Here is a 21,113-nt window from a genome sequence, read left to right as displayed (position 1 = left end):
GGTGCTAATGGCAGCTGGTGGGTCGAGGCCAGGGATGCTGTTCAGCATCCTGCATTGCGCCAGTCGCCACCACAGGGAACTGTCAGCAGTGCTGGGCTTCGAGGGCAAGTTGAAGGAGTGGGTGAGGCCAGAAGGAAAGGAGGTGGGCGAGGCGAGGTGGCCAGGATCTGATCACGGAGGGAGGGTCTGGTGGGTCCTTCTGTTGGATGAGTTGAAAGTCATGGTTAAAGGTTTTAACAGGGGAGTGACAGGATTTGATTTGTACTTTGAAAGGTCTCACAGGCTCCTCTGTGGAGAGTGGATGGTTGGGGGGTGAGTGTGGCAGCAGGAAGACCGTTTCATAGTTTCTCATTGTGGCCATGGGTAGGGATGGCTCGTGCCATGGACTAGAATGGTAACAGTTGGTACCAAGCAGTAGATGGACTAGGGATAGATTTCAGAGCTGGTGCGCGTGGTGCTTGAGGGACTGAAAATGTTTTTGCTCTTTTCATATCGTCTGTGCAAAAAGAATGGGATTCAAGGCAGAGGGCACTCAAAAATGGTTTTTTATCTACTATTAAGCAGAGAAAAATCTTTCAAGTCTGTCAGGAAACTAGAGAATACTACACTGGATTCCCTCCTTCTTTTACTTTACCCTGAGCCACATTTTTCAACGTAAATTAATTATTTAGTAATTTTCTTTCTCTTGGTTTGTTTCTGTTTCTTTCATGAAGTTCATTTACAGAATGTTGGCATTTAATAGAGTTGGAGGCTGTTGCAATCAGTGAGCTTTTATTGACAGATATTTTCCTGAAGTTTCCATTAAATACAGTTTTATTTTCCCCTTTTGTTGAAAGTAGGGCTGTTGAAGCATAATTCTTCTTTTGTTAATAAAAAACAACTTCATTTTAATAGTTCTTTCTCTTGAAGAATTTACTGTTAGTTTTTTTTTTAATTAATTAATTTTTGGCTGCCTTGTGTCTTCGTTGCTGCGCGTGGGCTTTCTCTTGTTGCGGCGAGTGGGGGCTATTCTTTGTTGCCGTGCACGGGCTTCTCATTGCAGTGGCTTCTCTTGTTGCAGGGCACGGGCTCTAGGCATGCAGGCTTCAGTAGTTGTGGCACGTGGGCTCAGTAGTTGTGGCTTGCAGGCTCAGTAGTTGTGGCTCGCAGGCTCTAGAGCTCAGGCTCAGTAGTCGTGGCGCACGGGCTTAGTTGCTCCACGGCATGTGGGATCTTCCTGGACCAGGGCTTGAACCCACGTCCCCTGCATTGGCAGGCGGATTCTTAACCACTGCGCCCTCAGGGAAGCCCCCCGCTTTTTTTTGTAATGTATATTTCTAATGTGGAAAAAAAGCTGGGTATGGAATAGGATGTTGACTGGGAATTTTCCCTTTGCCAGTGGAGAAAATTTTTTGGTTAAGAATTTTTATTGTGCAAATGATCATGAATTAAAGATGAAACATTTAAAATTTGAAAACTTTTTCTTGAATTTAGGAATCTGATTTGGTCTCAGTAAATTTTTTGATGTACGATTACAAAAGGAAAAGTAAATTGTCTTTATAGCCAGAAACTGGTTTATTTGCTCTTTGTCATTGACTAGCTGATGAGAGAATATCCTCTTCCCCCCTCCTCTCTAGTTATGTACCAAGCTATTTTAGCTTTAATGTTTTAGTTATGATAAATCCCCTTTAATGGAGAAGCTTAGTGTCAGCATTTTCCTATGCTTTCTTTGAGAAAGGAGTTTTCATATGCAGATTCTGTGTCTTTCGTTGTGACAAACGCATTTCTCTGGCACTTGGTGCCAGAGAGTGAAAATTGCTCAAGTAATAGCAATTTATTTCAACATCAGATTAGTGTGAGACCAAATAGAATGCCATTGGAAAGTAAATCTTCAGCAGAGTTTTCCCCAAATGTAAAAGGATTTTGAATCAGTATCTTTATGCACATAACCAAGTTGCCTTTAGTAAATCATGCTGGTAAAGTCTGCCTTTCTACTTTCCTAAAATAGAGGCTTTTTAACCTAAACCATGGGACTGGTGTCCGAAAGATGTTTCATACCAAATAAAACCTGAAAACACAGTTGACTTGGTTTCCTCTCAACATTTTGTTTGTTTTGATTTAATTAAAACAAAATGTTAGGGGCTTCCCTGGTGGCGCAGTGGTTGAGAGTCCGCCTGCCGATGCAGGGGACACGGGTTCGTGCCCCGGTTCGGGAAGATCCCACGTGCCGCGAAGTGGCTGGGTCCATGAGCCATGGCCGCTGAGCCTGCGCGTCCGGAGCCTGTGCTCCGCAATGGGAGAGGCCACAGCGGTGAGAGGCCTGCGTACCGCAAAAAAAAAAAAAACAAAATTTTAGAAAGGGTATATTTTAGTACAACACAGTGAATGAATTAGTTGAAGATAATGAAAATACACCCATGGGTAAAAGTAGAATGAAAGTCTGTCTGAATGGCAGCAGCAGCTTTTCCTGACAGTTTTGCACATTTTCTCTGTTGTTGTTTTTCTCCGAGGCCCTCCCTGGCTGTTTCCAGATTTCCGGTGCACTCTTGATTTTTTTAATTTTTTCTACCGTAAATGATTTTTAGATTTTTGGCATTGCATCTTTACCAGTTTCTGTTGATTAGACTAAATCGTAATTTTGGATATAGTAAAGTTGACATTTCTTTTTTACTGAGGGGAATTTTTTTTTGGTTTTAAGTTAAAAATTACATTTTAAGTATAAATTGGATATTGGATACTCACAATATCATGGAACTGCGTTGTCTCTGGTTCTTGATTTAGACTCTGCTCTAGGGAGTTAAATATTACTTTTCTTGATAATGTAGAGAAGGACTTATCCCTGATTTATAGAACATGGAGCATAGAGTTGTATATCATGTGAAAATGTTACTTAATTCTTTTTCACGATTTTATGACTGATTGCAGAATTATTTCCGTGAACTGTTTCTTCCCTCCACTTAACACCTGTGTTTACGTGGAATGACGGGTGGGTTACATGTAACCCTGACTGCTGTGGGTGGCATGGGAGGCCGAATGGAGTTGCTGGGGTGTGCGTTGGGCACACACCAGGGTCTCCTCCGTCCAGGGGGCCTCGAGCGGGTCAGTCCTATCCACAGCTCTGTAAGTGGCACGTGCAGGCTCTGATCTTCCCGTCCCCATGTGCAGTTCCTGGTATGTCCCTTGTTCTTTTGAGCAGGGCTGGATTTTTATATTCTTAAATTTGGCAAAATATGTAAACAGTGACAGCTTACTTTAGAGAACTTTTATATAGACCCTCAGTTTATACATTATAATTTAGCATCATAAAATGTCATCATTTTTCTCCTACCGAATGATTTTAAATGTCATCAGCCTCTAATTCAGAAGCAGCAGTATGTGCATACGGACAGCTCAGGACCTCAGGAAAGGAACACTGAATTTTGTAGGTAGAGGATTTCCTGTAGAATTTTCTCCTTGTTTCTAGCTTCTTTTTCAACCTATTTTCAGGCAGAATAATAAGTTATGAGTGTCACCCTCTCTCGGTCTTTCATGTGTACGTAAATAGAGAGGAACGCAGCAAGCCGAGGGTGTGGGTGATACTACTTTCTTCTCGGACCTTTACCTCTGCTTAGTATATTTCAGTTCTGTAAATAGTACGTAGCCATAAATGCAGTGATTAAAACAGTTACTTATGAACAGAATTGAAGGAAAAAAACCCTTATGTAAGTTTTAACTTTTTAGCATTAATAATCATGTTAAAAAACATTCCATGTGATTTTAAATAAACATATGACATTTCTGGGTTTAATATTTTCCAAAACTAATTTAGAAAATTGTGGTCTCTCTTTGGGTACCTGGAGTTTTCCACATTATTATTATGATATTTTTAGTGGAGGAATTCTCGTGTAAGAATCTTACATTCTAAATATAATTAAAGAAAAAGGAGTCTGTAAGAAGCGCTAAACGTGGACTTTGCTTATTGCATACTATCTTCTTAAGAGTCCTTCTAACAGCACAGACATTCCTCCCACACAGCACATTACATTAACCAGATTTGCACATACTGTGGTCATTTAGGGGCATACTCTGCATTGTGCAGATTGCTTTTTGTTGTAACTACTTGCTGATCTGGAACCAGCATTCAAAATGAAACGGAGGGACTTCTGGTTTCCAGTTATGCATGTAAGGAGTTTGGAAGTTGCCAGTACATCTGAACAACAAGTAAATAGCTGAACAGACTGAAAAAACCAACAATCCTTCTTGGATCCATAGGGGAGAAGGTAGGATGAGACTGGAGAGGCAGGTGAATACAGGGAGTTGTGGCTTACCTGAGCAGGACTCACACGTGGAGACCAGCGGGGGACCAGTGCCTGGCAGGAGAGCTGGGCCGTGCTTGGTGAATTGCAGGAGGCTCAGTGTGCACAGTCTGAGGATTAAAAACTCGAGGCGATCCAGTCATGGGGGGCCCCCACCATATGGGGAGATTTCTCTCCAGAAGCCAGACCAGGTTCCCACAATAAATATCTGAGAAAAATTCCATTGGGCTTCTGGCAGGGGGAGGGGAAAGGAACCATTTTGAAATAGTTCCAACTGTTGTTCCGTTCTAACAAGGCCTGCACGCAGGGGAAACTAGTTAACCAGAGCCCAGCCTGCTGGGGGGCCATCAGAGTCTGACTGACCTGGGGAAGGGAAATAACCAACTCTAGCTGGCTCTAATCGTGCTGTCTCACCCAGCGGGGTAGGAAAAGTCCTGAGGCGCACTCATGAAGTTCAGTCCCGAGGCCCAGGTTCAAGAAAGACTGAGACCCAATCAGAGGACTCCAGAAAGCTTCCTCTCCCTCACCTCACCACCACCTTACACAAGGTTCATTTACAGCAGTTTCTTTTACCTAGCACACCATGTCTAGCTATCAAGAAAATACTACGAGGCATACCAAAAAGAAAAAAAAAAAGAAGAGACATAGGAAGCATCAGAACCAGCCATGGCAGTAACGTTGGAAGATCAGACTGGGAACTTTAAACAACTAGGATTAATATGCTGAGGGCTCTAGTGGATAAAGTAGGCAGCAGGCAAGAACAGATGGGCAAGTTACGCAGAGAGATAGAAATCCTAAGAAAGAACCGAAAAGAAATGGTAGAGCTCAAAAACACTGTAAAAGAAATGAAGAATGCCTTTGATGGACTTATAAGTTAGACTGGACACGGATGAGGAAAGACTCTCTGAGCTTGAGGATATATCAGTAGAAACCTCCAAAACTGAGAAGCAGAGAGAACCAAAGACTAAAAAAACGGAACAAAATATCCAAGGACTATGGGACAACTACAAAAGAGGTAAAATACATGTGGTGGGAATACCAGAAAAAGAAAGAGAGAAAGGAACAGAAGAAATACTTGAAACAGCAATGACTGAGGATTTCCCAAGTTAATGTCAGACACCAAACCACAGATCCAGAAAGCTCAGAGAACACCAAGCAGGATAAACACCAAAAAAACTACACCTGGACATGGAATTTTCAAATTACACAAAATCAAAGGTGAAAAAAAAAAAATCCTGAAAGAAGCCAGGGGGAAAAAACACCTTACCTACAGAGGAACAAAGGTAAGAATTACATCTGACTTCTCAGAAACCATGTCAGCAAGAAGAGGGTGGAGTGAAATATTTAACATGTTGAGAGAAAAAAGCTCACCAAATTCTGTACCCTGTGAAGTTATCCTTCAAAAGTGAAGGAGGAATAAAGATTTCCTCAAAGAAACAAAAACTGAGGGAGTTTGTTGCCAGTAGACCTGCCATACAGGGAATATGAAAAAAGTTCTTTAGAGAGAAGGAAAATAATAGAGATCAGAAACTCAGATCTACATAAAGAAAGGAAGAGCATCAAAGAAGGAACAACTGAAGGTAAAATAAAAACTTTTATTTTTCTTATTCTTAACTGATGTAACATAGAAGTTTGTTCAAAAAACTAATAGCAACAATATCCTTGAGTATGTACGCTTTTATGTATTTTATACACGTTGCTTATGTATGTTTATATATAAGTGAAATAAGTGGCAACAATGATTCAAGGGACGGGAGGAAGGAATTAAGATTATTTGGTTATTACAAGCTACTCACACTATCCGTGAAGTGGTATAGTGCTATTTGAAAGTATACATGGATTAATTGTAAATTAATATATTGCAAACTCTAGGGCAGCCACTAAAAAAAGTAGAAAAAGAAGTATAACTGACGTGCTGAGTAGGAAAGGAGAGAAAATAGAATCATATAAAATGCTGAATTAAAACCACAAAAGGCAGAAAAAGAGTGGAAGACAAAAATAGGAGCGAAAGAGCTTCCCTGGTGGCGCAGTGGTTGAGAGTCCACCTGCCGATGCAGGGGACACGGGTTCGTGCCCTGGTCCGGGAAGATCCCACGTGCCGCAGAGCGGCTAGGCCTGTGAGCCATGGCCGCTAAGCCTGTGCGTCCGGAGCCTGTGCTCCGCAACGGGAGAGGCCACAACAGTGAGAGGCCCGCGTACCACAAAAAAAAAAAAAAAAAAGGCGGAGAAAAAAGGGCAACAAATAGGAAACAGAAATGAATATGGTACATATTAATCCAGCTGTATCAGTAATCACTCTGAATGTCAGTGGTCTAACTGCACCAAGCAAAAGATAGATCATCAGAGCAGATCGAAAAGCATGACCCAACTATGTGTAGCCTATAAGAAACCCACTTTAAATACAAAGACACATAGAGATTAGAAGTAAATGAATGGAGAAAAAGATACCATGCTAACACTCATCAAAAGAAAGAAGAAGTAGCTGTATTGCTTTCAGACAAAGCAGACTTATAAGTAAGGAAAGTTTATCAGGGATAAGAAAGGTCATTCTGTAAAGATAAAGGGGTTAGTTCTCCAAAAGGACATAATAATTCTTAACATGTATATGCCTAACAACAGCGCATCGAACTATGTGGGGCAGAAACTGATAGAACTGTAAGGAGAAATAGATGAATTCTATCATAGTTGAAGATTTCAGCACCCCCCTTTCAGAAATGGACAGATCCAGCAGGCAGAAAATCAATAAGGACACAGTTAAGTCAACAGCACCATCAGTCACCTGAATAGAAGTGACATCTATAGACTACCTCGTCGAGTACCAGCAGGATACACATTTCTCTCAGGCTCACGTGGAACATTCACCAAGACATTCTGGGCCATAAAACCCACCTTAACACATTAAAAAAAACAGGAATCATGCAGTGTCAGCTGTCAGACCACAGTGGAATTAAAGTAGAAATCAATAACAGGAAGATAACTGGAAAATCCCCAAATATGTGGGGATTAAACAACACTTCTAAATAACACAGAGGTCAAAGAAGAAAACTCAAGAGAAATTTAAAAGTATTTTGAACTAAGTGACAATGAAAATACAGCTTTTCAGAATTTGTGAGATGCAGTGCAGGCAGTGCTTAGAGGGAAATTTATAACACCGAATGCATATATTAGAAAAGAAGAAAGCTCAAGAGTCGGTAATCTGAGTTTCCAGCTTAGGAAATGAGAAGAAAAGAGCAAAATTAAAGTAAGCAGAAGAAAAGAAGTAAGAATAAAAAAACAAGGAAATTGAAAATAGGACATTGGTGGAGAAAATCAAGGAAACCAAAAGCTGTTTTTTTGAAAAAATTAATGATACTGATAAGCCTATAGCCAGACTAACTAAGGAAAAAGGAGAAGGCACAAATTAACTAGTGTCACAAATGAAAAAGGGAACATGACTACAGATCCCATGGAAAGTAAAAGGATAATAAAGGGATACTATGATCCCCTCTCACAACTCCTTTGTACTGGAAGTTCTAGCTAACGCATTAAGACAAGAAAAGAAAATAAATGGTATACAGATTGGGAAGGAGGACATAAAACTGCCTTTGCTTTCAGATGACATGATCATGTACATAGAAAATCCTAAAGATTTGACAAAAACAAACAAACAAACAAATGTCCTGGAACTAATAAGCGATTACAGCAGGTTGTAGGATATGATATTAATACAGAAAAATCAATCACTTTCCTATATACCAGCAATGAACAGGTGGAATTTGAAATTGAAAACACAATACCATTTACATTAGCACTTCCCCAAAATGAAATATTTAGGTATAAATTCAACAAATTATGTATAAGATCTACATGAGGAAAACTTTTAAACTCTATGAATGAAATCATGGAAGAATTAAGTAAATGGAGAGAGATTCCATGTTCATGGATAGGAAGATTCAGTATTGTCAAGATGTTAGTTCTCAACTTGATCTGTTGATATAAATTTAATGCAATCCCAATCAAAATCCCAGCAAGTTATTTTTTTTTTTTGGACATCGACAATCTGATACTAAAGTTTGTATGGAGAAGCAAAAGACGCAGCATAGCCAACACAATATTGAAGGAGAAGAACAAAGTTGGAAAACCCACACCACCTGACTTGAAGACTTATTATAAAGCTAAGTAATCAAGATCGTGGGGGTGTGGGTGAAAGAGTGGACAAATGGATCAATGGAACAGGACAGAGAGCCCAGAAAGAGGGCCCCATAAGTATAGTCAGCTGATCTTTGCCAAAGGAGTAAAGGCAATACAAGGGAGCAAAGGTAGTCTCTTCAACAAATGGTGCTGGAACAACTGGACATCCACAAAAACTGACTCAAAATGGATCATGAACCTAAATGTAAAACACAGAACTCCTAGAAGAAAACACAGGAGAAAATCCAGATGACCTTGGAGCCCTGTGATTTTTACGTGGTTCGTGGTTTTACATAGGAAAATCGTTCATAGAAACAAAATTTGTTTTGCGTGTAATACTCAGAATCATGATAAAAGCTGGAGGAATCACTCAGCTTTAAACTATGTGGCATCTGAGAGAGGAGAAGGGGGTGCGGTGGGGGGACTTCAGCGGGGAGAAGGCAGTTCACACGGAGGTGGGAAGGAAAGCAGATGCTTGATGACAGATGCTTGCTGGGCCCGCGGGGACAGTGGGACACACAGAGGACTCTGGTCTCCCGGCCCTGTGCAGCTCCCCCCAGCGCCGACCCGTGTGCTTTGTAGATCTCCGGTGACAGTGCCCTTCCTGGACCAGGGCCTTTGTCTGAGTTCTTTAGGCAGTTAAGGGGCAGGTAAGAAGCGAACTTGCCAAGGCTTTTGTTTTTTTAAAAATAATCAGCCTAAAATAATCCTCATGTTGAAGAGACACACATTGGGTACAAATTCTGTTCCCCTGCAAAGTCATGGATGAAGTTCAAAGAGAAGAGAATATTACACTTCTCCAATTTTGCTTCTTAGGTAGTAGAAGCAAAGAATTAATGTCCAGCTCCTGTAGGTTGCTGGTACAAATCGGATACCCTTTGAGTGAATTATGCGTTGAATTTTTACTGTATTGATCTTCGTGTTTAGCGAGACTGACTCAATACTCAGGTTAACTCACTTAAGTAACTCTTCCGGCGTCCTCTTAGAGATGCATTGTCATCCCCTGAAGAAAAGTCCGTAGTCACTTTTTCTCTTGCCTGACAGTGACGTAACCTTAACCTGAAGAAATTATTCACACCTGTTATTATTTCCTACTATAAAGATAGGCGCAGTGTCTGCTTTCTGCACCTTTCTGGCCTCTTTCTGGAGGCCGCGCAGCCTCACAGTAGAGAGGAGTGGACCTGAGCCCCAGCCCGTGCACCTGCCCGCTTTGCTCCTGAGCAGGTGATTGCAGCTTTCCCTCCCCTGTCGATGGAGATGAGAATGCCCACTCCCAGGATGCTGCAGAGGTGAGAGGATAAGGGTGGGCACACCTGTACTCAGGTTTCCACGGTGGCCGGTAACAAAGTGCAGACGTAGCCACCTTTGTATGTTCCCAGCCCCAGGCTACTGGTGTCCGGACTGCCCTGTGCCTGGGGTCACACAGGACTCAGAGGCAGCTTGGATGAATCTCGGGAGTGTTTTAATTGACCACATTTGATGTCAGGACAGCAGACCACAACCCTTTACGAGCCAAACCCAGGAGTAGATTTTCTCCAAAGCTTCGCGCAGGCTGGGTCCTCTCTCTGTAGGACAGGATCGTTTTCAGTTGCGCCTTGGTTCAGCTCCCTCTGAGTTTAACAACCCACATGCCATAGCAAACAACAATTTCAGGAAAGCCTGAGGAGGAAATTTGATTCTTCTGTCCGCGGGTCCTATCTGGGCTCTTCTCCCAGTAGACTTGGTGTCCTGTGACCTACCTCAAGTAGGGCTCGCAGAGTTCCATCTGGGATTCTTGATGTGCGGGTTTTCAGTTGAACCCTTTACATCTATGTGTGTTCTTGTCCTTCGCTTAAATCCTAGCTTGCATAAACCCTACTTAGCAGACAAGGAAAGGGGGCCCTGGTTTTCGTACTCACCGAGCAGTAAGGTTGTGAGGCAGGGATGCCCCGTGGCCACCTTGTATGCAGGGAAAAAATGAGAGTGTAGTGGATGGAGCATTATTATTTATCTGTAATAAAGACCTTTGACCAGGAAAACAAGAACAGAAGACATCGGGGAGGAAGCTATGACTGGGCGTGTTTTTAGATTTTTGTTTAAAAAAAATTTTTTTTTTAAGGTGGACCATTTTTAAAGTCTTTATTGAATTTGTTACAATATCGCTTCTGTTTTATGTTTTGGTTTTTTGGCCGAGAGGCAGGTGGGATCTTAGCTCCCCGACCAGGGATCAAACCTGCGTCCCCTGCATTGGAAGGTGGTGTCTTAACCACTGCACCGCCACGGAATCCCCCTGGGTGTGTTTTTAAATTCTCTGCTGGAACAACTCTTCTTCCCTCTGTTTTAATCCTCCTGCTGTGACCCTACTTCAGCAACGCCTCTTAAGTGAGGAGATCAGTTATCTTCCCCACGTCCCGGTATTCACTGTTGTCCCCTGAGTATTAGTTGGGTCCTGGCATGGGAGATGAACCACAGCCCTAAGGGACTAGATCCACCTGGTGGTTCACAGCGTGAGCTCTGGGCAGCTTTGCCAGGCTCCGGCATGTAAACCCAGTCCTTATTCCAAAACTCAAGCTTTTCCCTTTTTATAGGAGGGGATCTTTTAAATATTCTTAAAAGATCTCTTTTTCTGGTCCTTATTAGGTAGTTCAAAAATGAAAGTTTAGGCAAATCCTTCATAGGAAAATAGGGAAAAGATTGTTTTCTGTCCTGGAATCAACAGTGTTGTCTGTATGCAATTTTGAGTGAAGTATACACAGACCATTCAAGTAATCTTCTGAAGTAGAACGTCACTGAAACATTTGGAGACCACTGCTCTAAGCCACAGCTGCCCTGTCTGTAAAATGAGGATACTGCTTCTCGGCTCTGGTGATGGTTCTGTGGATTCAGTAGGACCATCTTGGTGAAGGTTTCAGACTCTGCCAGTGCAGAGTAAGTGCTTGGCAACTAGTAGCTCTGATTAAGTGTCGTGATTCTGGATGTTATTTTCAGTGATCGTTTTCATGTGCTCTTGTGTAAATCCTTAGAGATAAACACTTGTACTTTCTAACATCAGGAAATGTGTTTCTCATGTATCAGGCCACTTACTTGGAATCATACGTATGTTGACTTTGAACTTGTTAGATTGCAGAAGTGGTGGCAGCAGACACAACTCTCTAAACAGGAAAGCAGACGTTGCCGGTGACCAGATGCGGAATCACTTGTTTGTGTGTGTCATGCCTTGTTTGTCTGTGGTTCATGGGGTGTTTAAAATTCATACAGTACAGGTACTTTTGAAATTTGGACACGATTAGTTTTCTGGGGCTATTTTACTAGTTTTTAGCTGTTAAAGTAGGCATAGACGACAGTGTATATTGTCCTTCAATTTTGAAAGAGATTCTTCGTCGTTTCAGTTCTAATCTCCCTTGCTATCTCCTTCCTGTGTTTCAGGGAATATCTTGGTAAACAGCTCCAGTCTGAGCAACCGCAGACTGCAGCTGCCCGGAGCTGAATGGGCGCTCAGCCGCGGGGTCTCCAGCGCCCCTTTGCCTGGGGCAGAAGACCCGGAGTGTGAGTCTCAGTGATTAGAACAAACAGTTTCTCATTTTACGTGTCATTTTCTTCTGTTGTGTAGCTTTCCCCAGTGCTGATTTCAACACGAGTGTTTGCCCGTTACTTTGTATTAAGGTAGGTGCTCTCTGTATCTAAGGAAAACATTACTGTTACATATACAGCTTGTAATTTCTGTATTTATTGTTCTCTGGGAATGAATATAGAATTATTAAAGGATTCTCACTCCAAATATGTTTTTGTCTTTCCTTGTTCCTGACTTGGCCTTTAACACAAATACCTCTTGTCCCAACCAAATTGGGAGAATTGTATTTGCAAAATAGTGAATGGTAAATAAATGTTTTGAAATTATATGTGTGTCTGTCTTCCATCCGCCCGTCCATCCACATCCATCCGTCCGTCCATCCACACTGCGGCAATCCTCTGCTAATATCCAGAGAACTTTAAAATGTTAAATTAACTGGACGTGATGCTGTGGTCTAGAAGATTTGCTTATGGAGCACAGTGAGGAATTTTAGCTTTAGATTATTTTCATTGATTTCCTGTACTTTTATTCTTGGATTTTGGTACCTCAAGTCTATTTTCTTTTAATACGCTTTGGTTTAAATGTTGCCAGTAGATATTTTATCCCACCCCCAGCCCCTTATTCTGGAACGCCAGGCCTTCAGCGGGACATCCATGGCCTCTACGTTCACGTCCCCCAGATCTGAGCCTTTTGTTTTTAACCTTATGGCCTGGTCTCTCTGAATCTCATTTTTCATTTATTTTCATTTTATTTTCACTCTTCATTCCTAGCAGTTCTCTGAATGTTGAGTTGTTGAGTAAAGGTTGTAAGGCTAATAGACAGTTTATTTGATAAGTTTTTCTTCTACAGAGAGACACTCATAGGATCCATCTCCTATTTAAGGATGAAGGATTGTCTCATTTTCAACGTAGAGATCTTGTGGGAAGAGTTAGTTGAAATAATGGTCGTCGGTGGGTTCATGTGACTCAGTGATTTTTCTTAGAGTTGACTTCCTATTTTCCAAGAAAATGGGTAGTCTGAGCAAACCGATTTTTTTCTTGACTGAAAGTTCTAAATTTTTTAAACTGCTTAGACCCAGACATTTTTACTTCTTAAACATGGAAGAATACTAGCCAGTGGAATTATAGATTCTGCATTAGCAAAAGATCAGTTTTCATGTTAAGGTATTAATGGTCTGCAAAGTTATTAGGTTCTTAAGACACTCAATTTCTAGAAGTTCTGGTAACCAGAAACAGTGAAATCTTCTGAATTTCATAAGAACACGTTGATTCTCTGATGTCGTACTTTCTGATTTTAGTTTCATTTTGCGTAGCCCTGTAGTTACAAAGTAGACAGTCGTCCTGGTGGAAATCATTGGTGCTCTAATCCCTGAGAAGTGATTTTGTACATGGGGGGCAATACTCCCATGCCCATGTTTTAATTATTATCCCAAATATTAAAATTAACTCTCTCTAGGCACTTTTTTCCTTGTAAATCTTCACACTCAGCTTATAGAACGTATAACAATTACAAAACAATCACTTTCATATTTTTCTGTGCTTAATGTTTTTAACGTTCAGTGATTAAATCCTCCTATAAATATAATGCCACTTTCACTTTCAAGTAAACTTCAAACACTAACAGAGTGGAGTTCTAAGTCTGACAAAATCTAAGTAGGTAACCCTTTTTTTAAAAAAAGACCAGCTAATATTCTGTCCGTTGACAAGCTATAAGCCATATTTGGGTACCCAAGTGTCAAATTCCAAATCTGTTCTGAGAATCACCTCTTTTTTTCTTTTCCTTCCAGTTTCATTGAGATATAACTGACATGTAGCACTGCGTAAGTCTCAGGCGTGCAGTACACTGATCTGACTTAACGTGTCATGGAATGATCTAGTAGGTTTAATGAACATCTGTCATCTCATATAGATGCAAGATTAAAGAAGTAGAAAAAATACTTTTTCCCTATGATGAGAGCTCCTTAGGATTTACCCTCTTAACAACTTTCATATATAACATACAGCGGTGTTAGTTATATTTATCATATTGTGTATTATATCCTAGTGCTTATTTATCTTATAGCTGGAAGTTTGTACCTTTGACCACCTTCATCCAACCCCTCTCCTTCCACCCCCTACCTCTGGTGACCAGACGTCTGATCTCTTTTTATATGAGCTTGTTTGTCTTGAAGTACAGTTGACCTACGACACTGTGTTAGTTTCTGTTACACAACATAGTGATTTGATATTTCCATACATTTCAAAGTGATCGCCACAATAAGTCTAGTTACCATCTGTCACCATATAAAGATATTACATAGGGCTTCCCTGGTGGCTCAGTGGTTGAGAGTCGCCTGCCGATGCAGGGGACACGGGTTCGTGTCCCGGTCCGGGAAGATCCCACATGCCGCGGAGCGGCTGGGCCCGTGAGTCATGGCCGCTGAGCCTGCGTGTCCGGAGCCTGTGCTCCGCGGCGGGAGAGGCCACAGCACTGAGAGGCCCGCGTACCGCAAAAAAAAAAAAAAAAAATTACATGATCATTGACTCTATTCCCCACACTGTACACATACTTGTGGCTCACTTATTTTGCACCTGGAAGCTTGTACCTCTCTCACCTGTTTCTCTCCTCCCTCATCCCCTCCCCTCTGGCAACCACCTGTTGGTTCTCTCTATCTATGACTCTTGTTTCTATTTTGTTACATTTATTTGTTATTTTTTAGATTCCACATATAAGTGAAATAATACAACAGTATTTGTCTTTCTCTGACTTATCTCACTTAGCATAGTACTCTCTAGGTCTATCTATGTTGTCACAAATGGCAAGGTGTTCTTTTTTTATGGATGAGTAATATTCCACTGTATATATATACCACATCTTAATCCATTTGGTTGCTTCTATATCTTGGCAATTGTAAATAGTGCCGCTGTGAACACTGGGGTGCAGGTATCTTTTTGAATTAATGTTTTCATGTCCTTTGGTTAAATACCCAGAAGTGAAATTGCTGGATTGTATGGCAGTTCTGTTGCTAACTTTTTGAGGAAACTCTGTACTGTTTCCCTTAGTGGCCACACCTATTTATACTCCCACCAGCAGTGCATAGCATAGGGTTCTCTTTTTCTCCACGTTCTCACCAGCACTTGTTTTCTCTTGTCTTACTGATAATAGCCATTCTAGCAGGTGTGAAGTAATAGCTCATTGTGGTTGTGATTTGCGTTTACTTGATGATTAGTGATGTTGAGCATCTTTTCCTGTGTCTCTTGGCCATCTGTGTGTCTTCTCTGGAAAAATATCTATTCAAGTCCTCTACCCATTTAAAAATTATTTTTAACTTGTTTTATTGTTTAAAAAAAATTTATTTTGGAAAACTTCTTTTTTGGGTTTTATTGACCCTTATATTTTAAAAGATGTGTGAAAGGGACATCTCACTGGCAGGTAAAGCTTGTTCCCTCACATTGTACCTGGACAGTCACAAATACCAGATTTATAGAACATATCCAATTGAAAAAAATCTTCACACTTCCTGTTTAGCCACATCGGAGTAATTGAGGTTAGTTTTTATATAGTTAAAATGTAAATAATTTTGTACCTTCTAGGTGTCAAATCTTGGAAAGCACAGAGCCAAGTTTTGATGCTTTTGATTTTATTGATAATTGCTTAAAAGGTGCTCCATTCTCATCCTTTGCCTTTGAAAGTAGAGAATATTTGAGACTAAAATTGGAAAACATTCAAAGTTAGTAGGTGTCAGTCACTTTCCAAATCTGAACCTTGTGATGAAATCACTTTTGAGCTTGAAATTTCTCCCTTATTTTGCTGTACACAGTGTTCGTTCTGGTTAAGAGATGTGGCTCCTTTAACTTTCTGAACAAGTTTCCAGTGGAAAAGTCAGTTGGAAAGAAGACTGACTTTTACTGCAAATGTTATGTTACTTCAACATTCATGCAAATCCGACACTGAGGACACATTCTCTTCCAATTCTTAGAAGAGAAAGAGTTGATTACTCTTCCAAAAATAGAAAAAAAGTGGAAGAAACATTTCTATGATTGAAGGAACGCTGGTTCTAAGATGCTTTACCTTCTGGTACCTGTTTGTGCCTTTGTCTCTTTCCCTTCTCAAAGGAAGAAAGAAAATATCAGGGAACTTAGCTGAAAGAACCAATGTACAAAAACTATTGAATAACCATGTATCAGGTAGAAATAACATATTTGTGACAATATCACAAAGGTTGCAAGGAGGAGGAAATAGAATTATACTCTCATGAGGTTTTTACATGATACATGAAGGGGTATAACATGTAGACTGTGATGAATTAAGGATGCACATTTAATTCCCTAGAGCAGCCATTAAAACAATAAACTAGGAGGTCCAGCCAAAGAACCATTAGCGAAGATAAAATGGAACACTAGAAATACTTGATTAACCTGAAGAGAGGGTGGGGGCAACAGAAACAAAGAAGAGAGGGGCCACATAGAAAACAAATTGCAAGAAAATAGATGTAACCCAACAGTAACAATAACTACGTTACAGAAGGGGTCTGAGAATCCCACTGTTACGCATCCAGAATTTTAACTTCAGGACACCCGTTGGCTCCAGTTCCTGAGACTGGGGAAGAGGGGGTGGGTGATCTGGAGTGCTAAGTGACTCGCTTCTATCACCTTCCCCCCGCCTACCCCTTGGCAGGCTGTTATTAAAGGAGAAAAGCAGAAAGCTGTTATTAAAGGAGAAAAGCAGAAACCTAAGTCAGTTGCCATTTGTTCATCTGCTCTCCTGTATTTGCTGTCATCTCTCTTGTTCTCTTTGTCTTTGTGGGTTTATTCCTTTTGATTTGTTTTTATTTCTTTTTTTATCCATTGGAGCATTTGAGTGGGGTTGGGTAGGAAGCCGAGAGAAATGAATGTGTTTAGTTCACCATGTTTAACCTGAACTCCCAAAATTTAATCAAAGTTGACATGTAAGATCCATATTAGAATAAGCCTAGATTAACCCTGGGAGTAAGGGGGCAGATGTGCCAGTGTGTATGGCCTCAGAGTTGGAGGGATTTTTGAGTCTGTCCATTCTAACAATGTTTAAGATTTGAGGTTGTGCGAACTAAAATTAGTACGTGTAAAGGAGTGAGAACAGATTGTAATCATTACATGTGACTATTTTATGTAGCATGATAGACAGATATCCTGCCTCTTCTCAATGTATACCAGTGACAGGCTACCTGTTTTATTGCAAACAGCTCTAGTTAAGAGTGTTTTCTTGCTTTGAGACAGTATCGGTTTCTAGTAAATTTCAACATTTGGGGCAAGGTCTACCTTTGGAATAACAGAACAAGTCCTATCCTTAAGATTCTATTTTCTTCTAAAACGTTTCTTCTACAGTAATTATTCTTGGCATTTAAAATGTCTCTGTTTGAATGCTGAACATCTGAGACCAGATTCCGATGGAGTAAAAGGTGAAGCAAACGCGCCGTGTGATGTGTTAGTGGGTGAGGCTGAGACCCTCCCCCTGGGCGGCACAGACATCAGGAGAAACTGTCGGGAGCAAAGATTGAAAAAGTGAGGTTTTTTGCTCTGAAGAGAGCAGCCGTGCCCGTAATCCCCCCAGAGCAGTGGTCCTGCCTGGGGCTTTGTGCAAGGATGCTGCCTTGGTGGCGCCCTGCAACCCTCTGCACCTGCACAGCTGACGGCTCGGAATGGGGACCTGACCCAAAGGCAGCAAATCAGGAGACGGCCATGGCCGGGCCGGGGTGCGGTCCAGTCTGGGTGCGGGCCCGGGAGGACAGTCATGCTGACCCAGACCTCTCCTTTGAGGTGTTGGCATGAGGCTCAGACGAAAGTAATAGGCAGTGAGATGATACACACGGGAGAATACCTAGAAAACCCTCAGCAGAAATCCCTGAGGCAGAGAGGAGAGGGGGGAGGTGAGCTGGGTGACAGCGGGGCAGGAAGAGTGGGGCCATTGGTGCCCATCATCAGCCTGGCAGAAGGCCAGCATCCCTGAGGCCCAGGTGTGTGGTCCTGGGTGATCACAGGACATAAGGTCCATATGTAAACACACATTTCTCTGTGCTGGCAACCAACAACAGGAAACTGAAATTGAAAATAGTGTAAAAACAGTAATTGGCAATATTAAAGACTGTGGCTAATCTGCTATCCCGTGTCCCTTAGTGAGTGCTCTGAGCAGAGACCTCTTCTAATCCTTGAAGACGTGAAAACAAGAAATAAATATTTGTTATTTAAAAAAAAAAGGAAATAATGTAAAAACACTTCAGAAATTTAACAGAATATGTGTAAGATCTGTGCACTAAAAGCTGTAACATTGCTGAGGCAAGTGAAAGAGGATGAACTTTATGAGGAGATATATCATGATCATGGATGTGGAGATGCAGTGGGGTAATGGTGTCAGTTCTCCCCAGTTGGTCCACAGATTCCATACAATCCCAACAGCAATACCAGCAGGCTTTGTTGTAGAAATAGACAAACCGATTTTAAAGTTTACGTGGAAATGCAAAAGACCTAGAAGAGCTGAAACAATTTTGAAAGAATTGAAAGTTGGAGGCATTAACAGTACTTGGCTTTCGATAGAGCCAGGGTGGTACTGGCATAAAAATCAGTGTATAAACCAGGGACAGAATAGAGTCTGGAAACAGAGCTTGCTGGAATAAAACTAAACAAATGAGGCCTAATTTGGGAGATTAAAAAGAAACAAGGTAGAACGAAAATATTGCACGTAATAGAACGTGACTTGTGAGGTTCGTGGTCTGAGTTTGTGTCCTTGCTTTACTTGGGAGGAGGGAAAAGGTATTGCTTAAATTTCAAGTTTTATAAGTTAAATATTTGTGGTGATATATTTAGGGTAACTCATGTTACTGGAGCAACTGGATATCCGTGCACAAAACAGTAAACTTTATACCTTGCACCGTATAAAAAGGTGATTGCAAACTGGATCATAGACCGAAATGTAAAACCTAAGCTCCAGAGCTTATGTCCCTGAGTGGCTGGTGTCTGTGAGTTGAAGGGAGGGACACAGATCTCAAGGGGAGTGAATCCAGCTCAGGTGTGACCTGCACTAGACAACAGGCATTGTCTTCAAGCAGCTTACAGTTAGTTTAGTGAGAGAGGAGAGCCAGCACTAGGTGAAGATGTTCGCTAGCTTTGCTAGTGCTAGAGGGAAGTGAAAGGGAGCATTTCCTGCACACTCCCCCCATCCCACACATGCCCTCTGTCTCGTGACCTGCCCTTACACGCAGAGGGCTCCAGCATGTAACCTACCCAGCCTCTCGGGTCCCTCCCTCACTTGGTCCAGCAGAGGGAGTGATTGAGCTCATGGTGAGTTTGGGAGGAGGAACTTGGCCCGTGGATCACGTTCCTTCATCTCCACCTCCCCAGGGCGTGAGCTGCCTGCAGGAGCGTCTGCCCCTGTTGGGAGGAGCCTGGCTGGTGCCCACCCCTGCCGTGACGGGGGTGGAGGGTGAGTCTGCCGAGATTTGGGGTTCAGTATGGTGGAACTTACTTGCTTGAAGCCTCCAGAGGCAGCTGTATTAGTCACAAGGATTCCACTGGGCCTTATGCTCAGTGGGTTCACGTTCAGGTGGGGAAAAAGAATAGCATTTATCAAGGTCCTCAAAGATAGCTATGGTAAGAATAGATAGATTAGGGGCACAGATTGGGTCCCAGTTTAGGACCCCTAACCTAGCCTGGGGCTTCAGGGAAGACGTCTTAAAGGAGATGATCCTAGAGCTGAATGTCGAAGGCTGAGTAGAGGTTCACCAGCCGGCAGGAGAGGAGAGGGTGTGAAGACTGTCGTTACCTGCGAGAGCACTGTTGTGAAAAGGCCTGGACTCAAGAAACAGCGCTATTTGTTTGAGGAACAAACACAGCACGATTTCTAGAGGGCAAGGTGGACACGGGAGTGAGGGAAGTATGAGGAGTGGGCTTGGTTTTCCGATGTAACTGTTGTCCCTTTCTTTAAAAAAAAAAAAATTTCTTTATCTATTTTGACTGCACCGGGTCTTAGTTGTGGCATGCATGCGGGATGTAGCTCCCTGACCAGGGATCGAACCCGGGCCCCCTGCATTGGGAGTGCAGAGTCTTACCCACTGGACCACCAGGGAAGTCCCTATAACTACTGTCACCTTTGAGACTCATAGTCCAGAAAATCCCAATTCCTTAAGTAGCCAGGCAGGTGCATCTTGACAGATGTGTATACAGGCTCGGGGCTTCCACGAAGAACATTCCTGCTATGGGTCCACAGGCCACGTGGCCGTCAACCCTAGTGCCGTCTGCATTCCCTTACAGCAGTAGAGCATGTGTGACGAGGGAGGTGGGCAGCCCTGGGATGCTGGCGTGGGGATAGCTAGAGCATCGTGCTCAGGCTTGGGCATCACGGTTTGTGAGAAGCAGTGGAAAACCAGAGAACATCCCGTGATGTGTGGGCTGCACTTCAAAGTAGGCCATACAGAAACGCACTGAAGAAACGGGTATGTCGGACCCATCCTGCGTTGTCTGGTGATAGATCTTTGGCTCTGGATAAAGAAGGAACTTTCTATTAGACTTGTGTAGAATAAAATGTTGCTGAGAGGTAGTGATTCTAAAATCAGTGAGTGTGCCATGAGGGTGCCTACTTTGTGGGAGGCCTGTGCTAAGTGCTTTAAATGCTTTACCTCTCCTGAAGCTTAGGACAGCCCTCTTATGAGGCTACGACTGTTACCCCTCTTTTAGAGAAGAGGAGGCCCTGAGGGAGGTTAAGTGACTTACCCAAGCTTATGGGATTTGCACTCAGCTTTAACAACTACTTGGTTGAGACATGGAAAATCAGGGGTAGCCACCTATCAAAGATATTCTAAAGTCAAAACGAGCCCCAGATTTTACTGGATAAGCAACTAGATGGCCATGCAGTAGAACCCTATTTAAAATGAGTGGAACCCCACTATTTATCATGGATAAGAGTGGACTTGCTCTGTATTAAAGTGGAGATACATCGGCACACCTTCCCCGTGTTAATGCAAGTCCATGTGCCTGACACACAGTGAGGTCAGACAAACTGGAACATAGGAATTTGGAGCAGAGAAAGGTTTACTGCAGGGCCATGCAAGGAGACGAGGTGGCTCATGCCCTAAAAAGCCCCGAGCTCCCCAAAGGGTTTTGGCAAAGCAC

General features: G+C 42.2%; 1 protein-coding gene and 1 non-coding gene across 3 annotated transcripts in view; one reads left to right on the top strand and one right to left on the bottom strand.

Annotated features, from left to right (window-relative positions):
* The window catches only part of ATP6V1H (ATPase H+ transporting V1 subunit H), a 62,546-nt gene extending 50,230 nt beyond the window's left edge, over positions 1 to 12,316 (top strand). The window contains exon 12 of one of the 2 annotated variants that reach the window (XM_065894996.1): positions 11,850 to 12,316. In XM_065894996.1, the coding sequence (XP_065751068.1) occupies positions 11,850 to 11,910 (61 nt within the window). In that variant the 3' untranslated portion in view covers positions 11,911 to 12,316. The remainder of the gene's footprint in view (positions 1 to 11,849) is intronic. The other variant, XM_065894995.1, reaches the window with a different exon arrangement.
* A 7,682-nt stretch (positions 12,317 to 19,998) lies between these two features.
* On the bottom strand, positions 19,999 to 20,071 carry TRNAG-CCC (transfer RNA glycine (anticodon CCC)). Its single transcript has one exon. It is a non-coding gene; the product is annotated as a tRNA-Gly (tRNA).
* Between the last annotated feature and the right edge of the window lie 1,042 nt (positions 20,072 to 21,113).

This window comes from Phocoena phocoena, chromosome 17 (genome assembly GCF_963924675.1).
Source record: "Phocoena phocoena chromosome 17, mPhoPho1.1, whole genome shotgun sequence".
NCBI lineage: Eukaryota > Metazoa > Chordata > Mammalia > Artiodactyla > Phocoenidae > Phocoena > Phocoena phocoena.
The sequence above is the reverse complement of the archived record's forward strand: the minus strand, read 5'-3'. Positions and strand labels throughout refer to the sequence as shown.